General features: G+C 41.5%; 1 protein-coding gene across 1 annotated transcript in view; it reads right to left on the bottom strand.

Annotated features, from left to right (window-relative positions):
- Positions 1 to 15,728, bottom strand: part of HEY2 (hes related family bHLH transcription factor with YRPW motif 2) — a 61,799-nt gene extending 46,071 nt beyond the window's left edge. The window contains exons 1-3 of the mRNA XM_073575757.1: positions 15,493 to 15,728; positions 10,770 to 10,848; positions 7,466 to 7,549 (exon numbers count right to left, since the gene is read on the bottom strand). Of these exons, the coding sequence (XP_073431858.1) occupies positions 7,466 to 7,549; positions 10,770 to 10,848; positions 15,493 to 15,677 (348 nt within the window). The 5' untranslated portion in view covers positions 15,678 to 15,728. The remainder of the gene's footprint in view (positions 1 to 7,465; positions 7,550 to 10,769; positions 10,849 to 15,492) is intronic.
- Between the last annotated feature and the right edge of the window lie 2,466 nt (positions 15,729 to 18,194).

Here is an 18,194-nt window from a genome sequence, read left to right as displayed (position 1 = left end):
GGTACTATGTTTACATTGATAATTTGTTGAAACTTCATTGAATCCTTACTTCCCTCTACCCATGAAATGTTCCCCTTGCCATTAGCTGCAACACAACCCCAAAGTATAATTGATCCACCCTCATGCTTAATGGTTGTCGAGATGTTCTTTTCCTGAAATTCTGTGCCCTTTTGTCAAGCACAGTGTGGGAAAGACTAAGTGCAACACGAAGGGATGAGGGGAAGGAAGCCCTAACACTAGGGAATTCGGGAAGTGGAGACCCCTAGGCAGATATTATAACACTCTACCTCCCCTACTGTCCCTGTATATCCCTAGAGCTAGGCCCTGGAAGAGCACTGGTCCGTCCCCACTGATATCTAAATACCACAAGCCAGAACCCTAACAAGCTAATTAAGGTCTGTGTAATGATCCACGCCAGGTTTTGTATCCTGTCTCTCTTTTCCGGTCTGATCATGTCAAGGGTTAACTTTTCTCTGCAACGCTCTGGCTTCAGGCTAGCTATTTCTCTCCACTGCATCCTGCAGGCGGTGTCAGTTATAGTTTCTGCCTATTGTGTGTGTAGCTGACTCTGCTTGCTGATTTGTACTGCTGCTTTTGCTGACTGTACCCGTGTGTTAGGGACTGGCAGAACGCACCTAATTAAATAAACGTAGGGACTAGGTGCATTCACAGTCCGGGGTCCACCTTGTAGAGGTGTTAACTGCTGCTAGACAATAGCAGACAGTGTATGGCAAAGAATAGCGGAACTCATGCGGGTTAAAGTCACCCAGTGTGTACTGAGGCAAACTCTGCTACTTCACAGAGAGGGTCTTAAATGGTGTAGGGACTGTAACCTGTTCAGCCTCACAGACTACGGCTAGGAGAGTGCTAGTGTGACATCACAGGACGCTGCCCCAAGACACGGGATCAGCGCCCCTCTAGACCCACTCGGGCACGGAATCGCTACTGCGGTGCCAGGGGTATACCCTACCCTTAAGGCACGCTGTGCCCTGCTAACTGTCACAGGGTGCAGAAGACAGTTGCTTACCACACAGAGTGTATACAGCGCCGCACTGGCAGATGCCACTAACCAGCCTCAGCTTAGAGCTGGAAAGTGCACTATCTGCACATGGCACCGCTCTGATTGACACTGCGGAAATGCGGTACCGAGGTGCCATGTGCTGAATGGCACCCTCAGGCGATAATATGTAAATGGAGCTGAGAGCACTGCGGTGCTAGGCAGTGCCATTACTCGGTGCTGACTCAAAACCCTAAACCCTACAAACTTGCGTATCAAAGGGAGGGGAAATATAATAAGTCATTCACCAGTCTCAGACATCTATCATCAAACACACCACTTTAGCAACAAGTCTCTATATTAGCGCATGGCCGGGCGGCCATACGAACCTTTTATAGCTGCAGCCTTCCGAGACCTTCCTGGTGGTCCAATCGGAGCAGCAACAGGACCTGAGCACGTTACCTCTGACCTCCAATGAGCGTTCGTCCCACGGGCATGCTCAGTAGGGGAAAAGCAGGACTTAGTCCCAGGAGGATCTGCTTGCTGCTGACTCATGCATGATACAATAGTAGAGCAAGAAGGAGCAACCAGATGCCTAGCATTAGCCTGGGCAAGGCGCTGGGACTGATGTCTCTGCTGAGCAGCCTCCTCTCCGGCTGGAGAGGAATGGGAGACTGCAGAAGGCAAAGCTCGAGTTTCCTCCAGTCCAGAGGCAGGAACCTGACCCCTAACACCGTGTCTGTTTATTCCCCTCTTCCACTCCCGACACTGTATTCCCCTTCTCATGTTTTGTCTTGGCTTGGACCATGACCTGCTGTTTGTCTCTTGTCTTTGGCATATCTGCTCCTGACTGATATTGACCCATTTGGCTTGTTTCTGACTCTTTGGTACTGCGCTACAGACTAATATCGACATGGCTTGTTTTACTATCCCGCTGCCACCTGCTGGTAGCCTTGCTGCTGCGCTGGAGGTCTGCTCTTACTGTGTGCAGTCCTCCCTCCACTCTATTGTCATCTAGTGGAGCTTGCATCTACCTGCATAGCAGCAGCGTGACAGTCTGAAGCCTTTGTCAAATTTACCTGTGCTCACAAATCTCCAAGGGTGCCCAAACTTTTGCTTCTGCCTGTTTTCCTTTTTGTAAAATATATATATTTTTTTGCCTAAAATACAAAGGAAATGTGTCATCTACAACTTTAGGTCTTGTAGAGATCATTTCATCTTCAACTTGCTTAACTGTTACAATAACAGCAATTTTCACCACGGGTGCCCAAACTTTGACATGCTACCGTACCAATCCCTTCTGTCCTGTGTGGAAAGGATGGAGGCTTGGTTTCTTCTTTGCTATAGGACCCCCTTCCCTTTAATCATTACTGTACACCTGCTTTAAAATGTGGACATGCCTTTCTATTACCTAAATAAACCTAATTTAGAAGGTTAGTCTGAAACTCAAAAGTAAATTTCAACTAATAAATCTTTAAAAATCGATAACTTTTGTAAGTCAAGTCATGGTAAAATTTCACACTTTTCTCTCCGTTCTGCAACTTAGGATTCTGTTTATATAACCCACTTTCAATGGCAAATCATTTGAAAATCCCATTGCATGATGGAATACTCAAATGAATCGTCATCTTCTGGCTGAAACTGCTGTCAATTCCCTATTGACTCTGAAACAAAGCGCCATATGGGTAGGGGCGGGGTGAGGGCATCCCGACACTCCCCTCACTTCATTTTCGGCCCAGAAACTAAGCATTATCAGTGATGTTGATTTCAGGGGCTGGCCTCTTGTCTGTCCCTGCATTGTCTCCTCCCATGAGAAATTTCTCCCAGTGTCCTGTGTGATGAGTGCAGCGTACGTTCTCTTTGTCTATTTCGTTGAACATTAATAAGCCGGCAGCAGAGCGGTGTCACTATTCCCAGTGTGCAGGAGGACTAACGCCGCCCTCGCAGGTGTCTGTCAGGCATAATGACACTGCTCTGCTGCCGGCTTATTACTATTCATTTTAGCAGACAGCAGACCGGGCGCTGCTCTCATTGCACAAGGCACTGGGGAAGTCTGCACATGGGGGAGACAATGCACGAGGGAGACACTTAGGGACAGAGCAGGGACCAAACCCTGAAACAGGGCAGAAAGGGGAGTATTCCATCATGCACTGGGATTCTCAATTGAATCGTCATGGGAAGTGGGTAATATAAACAGAACCCTAAGTTGCAGAACAGAGTGAATGGTAGGGAATTTTACCATGACTTAACTTACTAATGTTATTAGTTGTTAAAGATTAATTAATTTAAATTTACTTGTGGGTTTAAGACTAACCCTTTAACTACTTTCCGACGTTGGGTGTAATAGTACGCCCACGTCGGAATCCCTCCTTTTAATGTGGGCTCCGGCGCTGAGCCCACATCTTTCCCAGCGCATGTAAGCTGTTTTGAGTCGCGACCCACCTGCAGCTGTTAACCTGTTAAATACCGTTCTCAATCTCTGACAGCATTTAACTTGTGCTTACTGGAAGCGTGCCGTAAATCCCGCCCATCGGTGACCCCGTCACATGATTGCGAGTCACCGATGGGTTAGCATTACAACCATTGGTCTCCAACAGACCTCTATGGTTGTCACTGCCGGATTGCTATGAGTGCAGCCCGGTGGTCGGCGCTTGTAGCAAGTGAGCATTTCTGCTACACACAGGCGATATGATCATCACCTGTGTGTAGCAGAGGCGATCCAACAACTGCAGCTTCTAGTCTCCCATGGAGACTATTGAAGCATGCAAAAAGTGTTTTTAGAAATAAAAATTATAAAAAAATATAAAAGTTCAAATCACCCCCCTTTCGGCCCATTCAAAATAAAATAAAAAAATCAAATATACATATATTTGGTATCACCGCATTCAGAATTGCCTGATCTATCAATATAAAAAAAAGAATTAACCCAATCGCTAAACAGCGTAATGATAAAAAAATTTTAAACGCCAGAATTACGGTTTTTGATCGCCATTACATTGCAATAAAATGTAATAATGGACGATCATTAGATCGTATCTACACTAAAATGGAATCAATAAAAACATCGGCTTGGTACGCAAAAAATAAGCCCTCACCTAGCCCCAGACCAAGAAAAATGGAGACAATACGGGTCTCAAAAAATGGCGCAATTTTTTTTTTATTACCAATGTTTAGATTTTTTTTCATCACTTAAATAAAAAAGAACCTAGACATGTTTGGTGTAAATGAACTCGTAATGACCTGGAGAATCATAATGGTAGGTCAGTTTTAGCATTTAGTGAACATAGTAAAACAAAATCCCCAAAAACAACTGCGAGTTTGCACTTCTTGTGCAACTTCACCGTACTTGGAATTTTTTTCCTGTTTTCCAGTACACGATATGTTAAAACCAATAGTGTTGTTCAAAATTACAACTTGTCCCGCAAAAAATAAGCCCTTACATGACCATTTTGACCAAAAAATAAAAAAGTTATGGCTCTGGGAAGGAGTGGAGCAAAAAACTAAAATACCTCCATCGAAAAAGCAAAAACGAAAATACCTCCAGCGAAAAAGCAAAAACGAAAACACCTCCGGTCATGAAGGGGTTAAACAACACATTGCTGACTTATTTCCAATTTGTGTAATCGTGGCTGATAAAGTCTGCATGGATGCAAGATAATTGTTTAGGCAAAAAAAACTAAAAATAAAGCAAAAAGTAAAAAAAAAATTAATACATGGTGAGTTTCAATTCATTTACAAATTAAAGGGGTTTTACATTTTCAGGACCCCAATAATGCTAAGATAGTTTAAATATCAAACAGATCAGATACTCACCCTTCCTGTGTCCAACGTCAGCTCCCTGCCGCTGCTTGGGTTTGGTGTTTTTACTATACTAGTGAAGTCATGTCAAGAGCACGCATCACCACATTAGACAATAACTCAACTTAGTGTCTGTGCCGAGGCTTGTGTTATGTTGGGTGCTGCTGATGTGACGTGACCACTGCAGCCAAAACAAGACACAAGCAGCAGTAAGAAGCTGGCGCTGGACCTGGGAAGGGTAAATACCTGCTTTGTGTGTTATTTTAGGTAATTAAGAGCATTTGGAGTCCACCAGGCCAATGACATTAGATTTGTGATGGGAGACATAATTTTCAAGAGGATTTACTGACAATCTAATGTTTGTCAGAAATGCTGGATAGGTCTCAAATGTCTCCTGCCCGAAGAAACAGGGTCATCGGGGTGATCCTCGACTCTGCCATCTCTTTCAAGCCACATCACCAAGCCCTTGTCTCCACCTGCTGACTCCAATTCAAAAATATTTCAGGGATCCGTACATTCCTTGACCTTGACCATGAAACTGCAAAAACACTTATGCATACCCTTATCATCTCCTGCCTCGACTATTGCAACCTCCTACACTCTGGCCTTCCCTCTAGCACTTTTGCACCACTCCAATCCATCCTACACTCTGCTGCCCGACTAATCCACCTGTCTCCCTGTTGTTCCCCAGCCTCTCCTCTATGCCAAGCCCTTCACTGGCTTCCTATTGTCCAGATGTTCCAGTTCAAAACCCTAACTTTCACATACAAAGCCATCCACAACCTGTCTCCTCCATACATCTGTGACATGGTCTCCCGGTACTTACCTACACACATCCCTTGATCCTCTCAAGATCTCCTTCTCTACTCCCCTCTTATCTCTTCTTCCCACAACTGCATACCAGACTTCGTCTGTGCTTCCCCCATACTCTGGAACTCGCTACCCCAACACATCCGACTTTCGCCTACCACGGAAACCTTCAAAAGGAACCTGAAGACCCACCTCTTCCGAAAAGCCTACAATCTGCAGTGATCCTAAGTCTACTGAACCACCGCACGACCAGCTCTAACCTCTTCTCTTGTACTTGTGTGTGCTTTGTATTGCTCATGTTTATTGTACTTGTCTATGTATGCCCCTTTTTCACATGTAAAGTGCCATGGAATGAATAGCGCTATAAAAATGAATAATAGGAATAATAATTATGCCCCCAGACAAAAGCGTCGCTACAGGTGTCTGGCAGCTGTCTCCCTCCACTAATAACAGGTACATCTCAGCTATAAAAAATTCTTCATAAATTATATTTATTTTTCTTTATGATTTACTTTATTTTCAGATATGTTCTCTTTAACATAGCATCAAGTAGTATAATTTGATACTATATAATAATGTTATAATATAAATGTAATTTTCAAAATGTAATACAAATTTAACTCCGTATAGAAAGGAAAATAATAACAAACATATTTGGCAACTAACTTTTAACTCTGTGCAGTTTAACATGCTAAGTATTCCCCAATCATCTCAAAGAAATAATCCCTATTTTAGTTTTTGCACCAAACGGATTATCATTTTAAATGTCACGGTATGTTTTAAATGTTATCTATAAAAACACAATAAAACGCAAACATTTTGGTTCAACAATACTATAAAACAAATGAATAAATAATATTTGCTTCTCATCAGTCCTCCAAAACGAAAATTCAGAGTTTTAAAATTAATCCAAAGAAATCATCTGAAAACCGTCACATCTACACAAAGGTAATGAGGTCTTTTATTGGCTAAAATAGGACAACTGTAGCAAATATTAGTATAGAAATATAAAGGAAAAAAATATGATGCAAGCCAAAAATTAAATAATTGCTATCACGTTGTTTTTCGAACTGTAAAATCTAAAATTGTATATTACGTCCCCTGTATTCACAATTACATGGCTAATAATATGGCTAGTTATCTGGTTAATAATATGGTTTCCACAGTATAGCGACTATTGGCTGTTTTCTGTATGACACATATTTTCCTCATTAGGAAATATGCCAGCTGCATTTTACAGGGGTCCGTGGTTAGCTATACGACTATTCCTTCATCCACATTTGGAATAATTAAAAATATGGGTTTTTTTGCTACTTTTTTTACTATTATATAGTTTTTACAATATTATTTTAACTACTTTATGCCATTTATTCAGAGATTTATTTATAAAATATGTATTGACTAAGGTTTTTTTTATCAATGATGTTTAGGAAGTCGGTGATTTTTTAGATTTTTAGATTTAGGAAGTCGGTGATTTTTTAGATTTTAGATCTTTAGATTTTTTATCAATGAAAACATAATTTTGGAATTCGATGCTAACTTATAAAATGCAATCTCACTTATGAAATATGATATTTTTTTTTTCTGTCATAAAACAACCAGAATGATTTTTTGAGAGGAGATGAGGCAACATGAACAATGCTATCCCTGAGGGAAAACAACAACCGGACTGGAAACATTTCTTTCCTACTTTCATGATCGGATTATGTTTTAATAGTTTTGCCACAACAAAGCATTTAATTGCGAAGCGCGCTCAGTGCCAGATAAGGCCACATGCAATATTATTTTAATGAGCCTAGAAGAAAACCAGAAAAATCAGATCAGAAGTGTAGTAAAAGGGAATCGTAGGAAACTACTCACTTGTTTTTCAAAAGCAGTCGGCACAAGCCGCCTTAATTCGGACAGGCTGTTATTGATGCGATCTCGTCGGCGTTTTTCTATAATCTACAACAAGAAGAAAAGACGTAAAAATAAGTACATTGCTATCTCATTATGGTACACGTATGTCTTTGAGACCTCACATCTGGCAAAATTATAACGCTGAATGTTAGGTAATACTGGCTGCATAGGCTGCGTATAGGCATAAAGGACCCAATTCATCATTTGCATTTTTCTTTTTTTTTATTTTGTGGTATGCGCTGAACTTTTTGTTTCTACAATAAATTTATAACAATGGCGCACAAAGTTTAGGAATTTTGTGCAAAGTCAAAAATAGTCTTAGAATCACAAATTTTGTGACTTTTTGAAAAGTCACAAATAATGAATCAGACAAAAATATCTGGAAACCCCAATTCCGCCTTTGGTGGTGATGAAAACAAAAAAAACAGGCAATCGCATATAAAATAAACATAAAAAAAAGAGGAAATGGAAAGGTGAATTTGGTGCAAATAAAAAAAAAGGCACAGAACAACAAAAACGTGACGAAAAACAGGCGCAAATACAATAATGAATGAGGCCAAAAGAGTTCTTGGTATTCCTTAGGATAGTCTCGCATAAAATAAATTATTCTCGGGAAGAAGAGCTCTATACTTTTTTTTTTATTCTCAGATTCATACGGAATCCAATATCGAAACTTTCACACAAAGCATATGGAAGGTCAGTAAGGTTCCATTTAATTTTCTGCGTGCCGTATTACAGGTCTCTAGAACTTGAAAGTTGCACAAACCTGTTAAATTCTTGAGTCCTTTTTCTATACTATCTATTGCTTATTTTGGACAAAAATTAAATTATGTTCTGATGGTCCCTGAATCACAACTTATTCATTATCTACAGGAGAGGTGATAAGATTGCTGTGGTCCCACCGTTCATAACGACAGGGGTCTCATGTCCTCAGATTGAATTGTGCGGCAGTCAGACATGCTAAATGCAACTGTCTTCTAAAGTAAAAGTAAATGACAAGCGGAGCAACAGATGCCAGGTCTCTCACCGAAATCCTGCAAGGTGAGCTCTAGACACGAATGCAACTTACACACATGGGCTGATTCAAGGTTCAGGCTACACTGTACAAATGGCCAGATGACCCTAACCAGCAGTATGGCCCGGCCAGTGGAGTTTTCAATGTTATTCCAGCTATGGACTATTGGAATCACTGTCAGTGGAAATCTTTGTTTTCATCTGAGTTCTGAAGAATTACCGTAAAGTCGTCACTTGCAATTAAACTTTTAGGATCCAATCATATTGTACAGAGTATGTACATTGCTATAATATTCACACTCTAATGTAGTATCGGGTCTGATCATTTTTAGATATGATGGAAAGATTCCTTAGCTCATTGACGCACACCAATTATAAATAAAATCAGTAACTTTTGATCAGATCATATAAAATTTGTTACGGTTATATCCATCTTAGGAAGCTGTGCAGTTCTTCTCTTTGAACAGTAAAGTGATGAAACCTTTCATAACATTAGTTATCAAAAAGGTAGGCTGGCAGGTTTATGGAGCAGGCAAATTGGAAATAAGTATGAAAAGATTGAGAAATTCCACATTTTCATACAGTGTCTATACCCATACTTGTCTATAATACACAATTCTGCTGTATGGACAATACAATCAGCACTGGGTCATCCAGGTTTGGATTGAAAGTCTGCAGTCATTCTATGCAACTACAGACTTGAGAGTCCTCTCAGCGAGCACACTACTCGCTGTCAGGATTCTTGGGTTACGGCGGCGACAGTGGGCGCGCACTCGACCGCAAGTATGCAATTTACATACTTTCAGCCACATTCCAGCTAGACGTGCGCAGCCTCACTCCATATAAGTGTACTGAGGGAGTAGAGTCAGCATGAGACCACATTTATGCAAATCATATACTTGTGATCATGTGACTGCCCGCTCTTACGCCGGCACTGGAGAATCCTGACAGCATGTGGTGCGCGAGCGGCGAGGACTCCGTAGTCTGCAGTCACATAGAGTGACTGCACACTTTCATCCCAAACTTGGACAACCCCTTTAAATACTCGCATGGCATTTACAAAATTAAATACAGCAATCATTGTTGTGTTCTTTTACTGATTCTCTCATATGCAACAATATGAGAGATAATTATTAAAACAAATAGGCCAGCTTTCTGTAATTGTCTGTTACAAAGCTGGCATCCGCCTGTATCAGCAGTGGCCATAGCTTGCTCTGATTGCTGCTGTTTATCTTTTAGATGCTGCTGTAAATCACTGACAGCAGAATTTAAATGGCCTGCTTGATGGCACACATCCTAGCTCCCATCCAATCCCCTGCGGCCTCATCGTAGGAAGCTGACAGGTTACCATGGCTGCTGAGGACCTGCTGAAGGCCCCTGTGTCAGCCATCTTAAACCTCCTATTAAGCTTGTACAGAAGCTTAACTTGATAAGAGACCCCAAATGATTTCAGGTTCTAGTCTCCTAGAGAAATTTTGAAGATAAACATATTTGGTATTGTTGTGCCCGCTAAAAAATAAAAATACAATAAAAAAAACATTCAAAATGTCTTATGTACTCTAAAATGGTATTGATGAAAAATACAGTTCAACATGCAAAAAACAAGTCTGCATACAGCTCCATGGATGAAAAAACAAAAAAGTTATGGGTCTCAGAATATTGCAACAAAAACCAATTTTTTTTTTAAATTTCTGAATTCTTTTCACAACATAAATAAAAAAAAACTTGATAAGTTTGGTAATTGCGGTAGTTGTACTGACCTGGAGAATCGTATTGTCGGGTCACTTTTACTGTTCAATGAACTATGTAAAAACAAAACCCCAAAACAAAGGCAGAATTCCATTTATTTAACGTTTCACCCCACTGGGAATTTTATTTCCCATTTCTCAGAAGATCAAATAGTAAAATGAATTTAATTAAAAACTACAACTCAGCTAAAAAAACAAACAAACCCTCATACAACTATGTCAATGGTATAATAAAAAGTTATGACTCTTGGAAAAAATATGTGTGTCTATGTGTCTGTGTGTATCGAAAGTGTAAAACTCAAAAAATCTCCAGGTCCTTCAAGAGTTAAGCTTTTGTATTTAAGTAATGCAAGCCATGTACACTAGTTTGCACGAGTAATATCTGAATATTTGACAGACATTATGATACTCTGCTATAGAAGTAATCCTCAGCAGTACACTTTTTATGAAAGCAGCCCTTGCAGGATCATTTCACAAAGTGATATTTAAAGTTAAAATCTTACCCCTCTGCGCTTCTTCCTGGCCATGATCTGGGATGTTGTTGTCGGAGAATGTGATCGAATTATTGATCCGCTGCTATGTCTGATAAAAAAATGAAAACAAAAAACAGGCACCACTGTCAGTCAGACTCAGTGACGCAAACCTACACATGTGTGCAATTTATACAATATATCTTTAGCCGAACTGAGATTGGCGCAGCTTCTGGTGACGCCAACAACGTCATTTTTTTGCAATTTTACACAGGACTACAGGTGAACCTAATGCATTATTTCATCTCAAAGATACACACGCTAAGCAGTTTAAGCGCTTAAATGACAGTTTTTAACTGGGTTACATTGTAGTAATCATCGATGTACCACCTGATCCTTGTGTCGGATACATCTAATTACATGATCTATTGATCCATGGCAAGTGTTAGCTACCGTTATGGAATAGCTCTATTAAATACAAGTAGAAATTCAGAGACCTGACATTTAACACTTTGTCTACAAAGTCCATAAACAATATATCAGTACCACCAAAGTAACAATGATTTCATTTATTGCCGGACTTTCTCATGAGCATGGCAAGATTTCAGGACCTAACAACAAATTAGTGTTTCCCTAGTTCAGAAAGAAATAAAGAAATGGACAAATGTTCTCTACAATGACTATTCGTAAACGTGAAACCACACCTGATCCTATAGGGAGTGGTGTATAGAAATGACGTAATATTAGCAAATGGTAAAGTCAAAGGAGCTGTATGCCTGAAATAAGGAAAAGGTAAGAAGGTCTGCGATGAGAGTGGCAAACCTTCTAAAAGAGGTGCAGAACACAGTGGAGAAAGGCGATAGGCCCCATTTACAGATCCCAGCATTTTCACTGGGCTGTTTTTTTCTGGTAAATAATAACGACCCAACCAGCTTAGTTCTAGTCAATGGTGCCGCTCTGGCAATGTATGCGTCCATCAGATGAGGTTCTGTTTCTTGCTCGAGTTTTCCATTAATGGAAGTCCTTACAAACCTCAAAAGGGTTAAGCACGATTTAGTGGGTAATGGATACATGGCTAATTCCCGGGATGGCATGGCCAGAACAAATGGCCTATTACATGGGAGCTTTCCTTCTAGTCTGACTGACATAGATCACCGCGTACATCTTGAAATAATTAACACTTCCTGCTGTACAAGATGAGGTGACAGACTGAATTTCAATGTACGGCATAATGACTGTATCTGATTAGTAGAAGTAAAAAACAATTGCAAAAAAAAAAAACAACAACCCACAGATTTAGATAGGGAGCCTCATCGGGGACAATGATGAGAATGTCTAAAGCGCTGTGGAATTAATAGCGCTATATCATGAGTAAAATAAATAAATACATAAAATATCTTAAAAACCTAAATAAAACTGCTGATTATTTGTCTGACGTGCCATATCATTGAATGCGTTTGTTCATTCTGCAACTTGTAGAAAATAGGAAAAATGCAACTCACTGTGGCAAATTTTTTTCCCCAAAACTACACCCAAAAAATGAACTCTGCATCAGGTGCATAGATAAAATGTCTTGGATTGTATGCTGCACACACAGATTGTCCAATCATCGCTTGTGGCCACAATGTTGCTAATAAGTTGTGATCACTTTGGTAAAGGAGAGTTCAGAACTGTTCATTCTCAGCGCTAAAGCACGGCATCAGCTCTGCTACATCGGTCTGATAAAGTCAGGCATTACGCTAGGGACTCTGCTCAGCTACCTGGCCACGCTGCTGGGGATGGTGATGGGATGGGAGCTTTACATAGCTGTAATATATGGGATGCATTTTATTATATGCTAGAATTGGAAGATTCCGGCTTCACGTGGTCCGACTGAGCCAAACGTAGACCTCCAAAGAATGTTATAGTGAGGGACATTTATATAAGCGAAAACTCCGGGGGTCTGGATCCAGCGACCACTCATGTGAAACTGCCCTTGTTGGTAACTTTATAAACTTTCTATCTATAAACTGCCAGAATGTTATATTTTTCTCCAAGAACTTGATTAATATCAGCTCCAAATGTAAGAATGCCACCCGTTTGATCCCGGTTTGGGACAACTGATCCAAATGTAAGAATGCCACCCGTTTGATCCCGGTTTGGGACAACTGATCCAAATGTAAGAATGCCACCCGTTTGATCCCGGTTTGGGACAACTGAAAGCTCATTTCGGTGCCTTACGACTATGAGCATGTTAGGCCCTGTTTACAGTTTTTTTTTTCAGCTTTTTCGACAACAGTTTTTTGTAGCATTTTGAGGTCGGTACATTTAACAATCAATATTTCTTACGTCATTCAATGCGAAAAATGGCAGAAAAAATCCCATACTGAGAGCATCCTGGATATGGGAGAAAAAACACTATTACAATACTGGGAATGATGACTTTTCGATCATTTCCTATGACCTTTAAAGTAACATCTAGCTAGTGTTTTAGGCATTTTTAATTTTTTTTTATGCTGCCAAACATTATGTGTGAATACAGCCCATAAACTCAGAATCTAAGCCGTTATCTTTACACTAGAAAAGGGTTAATTATAGGTTTCCTGAAAGATTCCTAGTCATTTCTATTGTGACTTCTATAAGTCTTTATTCACAATGAAGTATGAACCGAGCATGTCATATCCAAAAACAGGATCGGATCCCACCAGAGGAGCGCAGGGGAAACCTAGGAAAAAAATGCCTGAGAAAGGTTCCCCTGCGCTCCTCTGGTGGGATCTGATCCTGTCTGTGGCAAGAAACACTGCGCCCAGCTTTCAGGCAGACTGTCATATGGCACCGGTGCTGGTGACGCCTCAGACCTCATTCACACGGCAGGATCTCGGACAGTATATTGCTTCGGCACTCAGAAGTCAGAGCCGGGAGATGATGCGAAACACAGAGGTGGGAAGAGACCCGTAAGAGTAATATTCTCTCTGATATAAAATGATCAAAAAGTGGTCGTACCCTACACACCATGGGTACAAGAAGAACTGACTGCAGCGCTCAGGTAAGTGATGCTACCATATGATCTAATAAAAAACTCAGGAGCAGCTTTCAGTGAGATATTCACTAAAACTATTTTTTTTAAATATATACAATCCCAAAAATGACAGCAACAGTTCAGAACTAACAGTTTTTTTTTCCCTTTGGGGGGGTATAATATAATAGGTCAGTTCCCAAAAGCACCATATAAATTTGTTATCTACTGAATCTACCTATCTATCTATCATCTATCTACCCCATATCTACCTATCTATCATCTATCTACCCCATATCTATCTATCTATCTATCTATCCCATATCTATCTATCTATCTATCTACCCCATATCTATCTACCCCATATCTATCTACCCCATATCTATCTATCTATCTATCTATCCCTCTATCATCTATCTATCTAGCTATCTATCCCATATCTATCTGTCATCTATCCCATATCTATATATCTATTTATCCCATATCTATCTATCTATCTATCTACCCCATATCTATCTACCCCATATCTATCTACCCCATATCTATCTACCCCATATCTATCTATCTATCTATCTATCCCTCTATCATCTATCTATCTAGCTATCTATCCCATATCTATCTATCTGTCATCTATCCCATATCTATATATCTATTTATCCCATATCTATCTATCTATCTATCTATCTATCTATCTAGCTATCTATCCCATATCTATCTATCTATCCCATAACTATCTACCCCATATCTATCTAGCTATCTATCCCATATCTATCTATCTATCCCATATCTATCTATCCATCTATCTATCTATCCCATAACTATCTATCTATCTATCCCATATCTATCTATCTATCTATCCCATATCTATCTATCTATCTATCCCATATCTATCTATCTATCTATCTATCCCATATCTATCTATCTATCTATCTATCCCATATCTATCTATCTATCTATCCCATATCTATCTATCTATCTATCTATCTATCTATCCCATAACTATCTATCTATCTATCCCTCTATCATCTATCTATCTGTCATCTATCCCATATCTATCTATCTATTTATCCCATATCTATCTATCCCTCTATCATCTATTCCATATCTATCTATCTGTCATCTATCTATTTATCTATCCCATATCTATCTATTCCATCTCTCTATCTAAATTCAAAGAAACTTTATTGGCCGGACCAAGCACACATTAGGTTTGCCAAAGCTGTGGGGAATAGGACAGGGACTGTACCTCCATCCCTTCGATGCTTCTTCAGCAGTGATCAGCTAGGTGAAGATGATGTAAAGCGCCATTACATGTCAGCCCCTCTGACAAGCGGAGCTGTGGGGTACAGAGAGGGGACCCCACCACTTTCTCCTCCAGGCCAGATGCCATCATAGCTCATCCATCTCCTGTCTGACCCCTGGGGCTGGACCCCCGAAGGTCTCTGCCACCATTATCACAGGACTGCTGGCTGCTATTACTTCCTCACTCACAAATAAGTCATAGTTCTCACTGCTATTCGTTCATAAAATAAAAAGAGACAAATCTGTAAATAACAAATGAAACAACTAAATGCAACAAATAGAAGTTGCTTCAAACTCGAGACACGCAGATGTAGCAGAGCGGAGTTTCTTTACGGCCAACCCATCGTGCCTAGGGTTTTACATGGGACTGCAATCTAGTAGTAAGCTGGCTGAACTCGGTGATGCGTGATAAGTTAATATCTAGGCCATGCCTGTGGAACACCCCACGCGTGCACTCACCCGGAGTAATTATTCTCACTGCCCACATCTATGGTCTCATCCAGGTCACTGTCAGAGCTGCTGTCATCGCACGGCCTCTTCATGGTCAGGTCCCAGCTGGGGGCACAGGGACTACGGGGGGCTGCACAGTCCGGCTTCCAGCAGAGCGGTGCCCGGGTGTGGGAGCTGCTGCCGGCCACTCGCATCTGTCCTCTGCGCCGCTTTCCCACGCTTCAGCCTGTATTCCGGCAGCAAGCACGCCCCCTGGCTGCCACTCCCACCCTGCGGCTGGGCAAGCAGTGCAGGCTCAGCACCAGCACACGCCTCCTCCTGTCACTGACCAGTGTGGAAGGCTGGCAGTGCCACAAAGGTGGGGGCAATTGGCACAAGAGCAGTGGCAGATTTACAGCAATAATCATGATATATTCTGTTATCATTTTACTTGTCATTTGTGTCTAATTATCTACCTACCTATGAATCATATCGAATTATCTATGATTTACCTATCATATACGTAATTATCCATCTACAGCGAAGGAAATAAGTATTTGATCCCTTGCTGGTTTTGTAAGTTTGCCCACTGACAAAGACATGAACAGTCTATAATTTTAAGGGTAGGTTAATTTTAGCAATGAGAGATAGAATATCAAAGATAAAATCCAGAAAATCACATTGTATAAATTCTAGAAATGTATTTGCATTTTGCAGTGTGAAATAAGTATTTGATCCCCTGCCAACCATTAAGAGTTCTGGCTCGTACAGACCAGATAGACATTATTAATAAACTCATTACCTGCATTAAAGACAGCTGTCCTACACAGTCACCTTTATAAAAGACTCCTTTCCACAGACTCAAATAATAGGTCAGACTCTAACCTCTACAACATGGGCAAGACTAAAGAGCTTTCTAAAAATGTCAGGGACAAGATCATAGACTTGCGCAAAGCTGGAATAGGCTACAAAACCATACATAAGGAGCTGGGTGAGGAGACAACTGTTGGTGCAATAGTAAGTAACCTTGTGGGGTAACCTTGATCATGAGGAAGTTGAGAGATCAGTCCACCTTGCTCAAGAAGGCACATGTGCAGGCCCATCTGAAGTTTGCCAATGAATATCTGGAGTCATGTACCGTAATATCCTGAGTGATAACCTCCTTCCCTCCATAAAGGACATTAAAAATGGGTCATGGCTGGGTCTTCCAGCAAGACAATGACCAAAAACATACAGCCAAGGCAACAAAGGAGTGGCTCAAAAAGAAGCACATTAAGGTCATGGAGTGACCCAACCAGTCTTCAGACCTTAATCCCACAGAAAACTTTTGGAGGGAGTTGAAGCTCCACGTTGTCAAGCGACAGCCACAAAATCTTAATGATTTAGAGATGAGACAAAAATTCCTCCTGACGTGCGCAAACCTCATCGTCAACTACAAAAGAAGTCTGACTGCTGTGCTTGCCAACAAGGGTTTTTCCACCAAGTAATAATAATAATAATAATAATAATAATAATAATAATTTTATTTCTATAGCACCAACATATTCCACAGGACTTTACATTTCAGAGGGGACTTGTACAGACAATAGACATTACAGCATAACAATAATCACATAGACCATAACAGATACCAAGAGGAATGAGGGCCCTGCTCGCAAGCTTACAATCTATGAGGGAAAAAGGGGAGACACGAAAGGTGGGTGGTAACAGTTGCCCTGATTGTATGGACCAGCCATAATGTTAAGTGTGTAACAGTACAGACACAGAGGGCTAATGGATGCATAAAGCATGTGGGAACATGATGCGAGAACCTGGTGTCACGTCGCCGTCAGACTCAGGGCCTGCTGTTCCGCCCTCAGCCACTAGGAGGCGACGGACTGTCACGCCGCCCTCGGGCTCAGGGCCTGCTGTTCAGGCCTCGGCTACCAGGAGGCGCCAGACTGACATGTTGTCGTCGAATTCAGGGCCTGCTGTTCCGCCCTCAGCCACTAGGAGGCGCCGTGGCTCGTGCCCGAGTGATGGCAGCAACAGTGAAAGGGCTTCTGCGCAGGCGTCTAGTGGACACAGACTCCGCTCCTCTGTCAGTCATGAAGGGGTTGGTGCATCGTCATCAGGTCTGGTCCTGGGGGCGGTCCTGATGACATCATCAGCCCGGGAGCCTGTGAGGGATGACCTGATCCCTCAAATACCTTGGGACTGGGCTTGCAAGCCGCCGGATATATTCTTGGTTCCCCTGCGTGTTACTGTGTGAATTGCTATAGCTGACTGACTCTGACCTTGGCCTGGACTTCTGACTCTGCTTCTGCCTAACGATTCTGTACCTCTGCTGCCCTCCTGGTTTATGACTCTGACCTTGGCCTGGATTTCCGACTCTGCTTCTGCCTAACGATTCTGTACCTCTGCTGCCCTCCTGGTTTATAACTCTGACCTTGGCCTCAATCTGACTCTGCTACTGTCTACTGTTTTTGTACCTTGCTGCCTGACTGGTTTTGACCCGGATACCACTACGCTTTTGTCTTGTTTTTGGAACACCTTTCTGGCGACCGTCCTGCTCTGGCCACTGCTCCTATTCAGACAGCGCCTCCTGGGCTCTGCTATAAATCCAGATCCCTGTATAGGGGTAAAGGGTATCAGTGTTTCTCGGGGTGTTGGCTGGCCGCAGCCCAGACCGCAGACGGACGCCACACCTGGTTATGGTAAAACTTTTGGCTGTGCCACACAGGGATAGATTA

This window comes from Dendrobates tinctorius, unplaced genomic scaffold (genome assembly GCF_039654945.1).
Source record: "Dendrobates tinctorius isolate UK_male_01 unplaced genomic scaffold, ASM3965494v1 ptg000046l, whole genome shotgun sequence".
In the NCBI taxonomy this organism is placed as follows: domain Eukaryota; kingdom Metazoa; phylum Chordata; class Amphibia; order Anura; family Dendrobatidae; genus Dendrobates; species Dendrobates tinctorius.
This window is presented reverse-complemented; position numbering and strand designations above follow the sequence as displayed.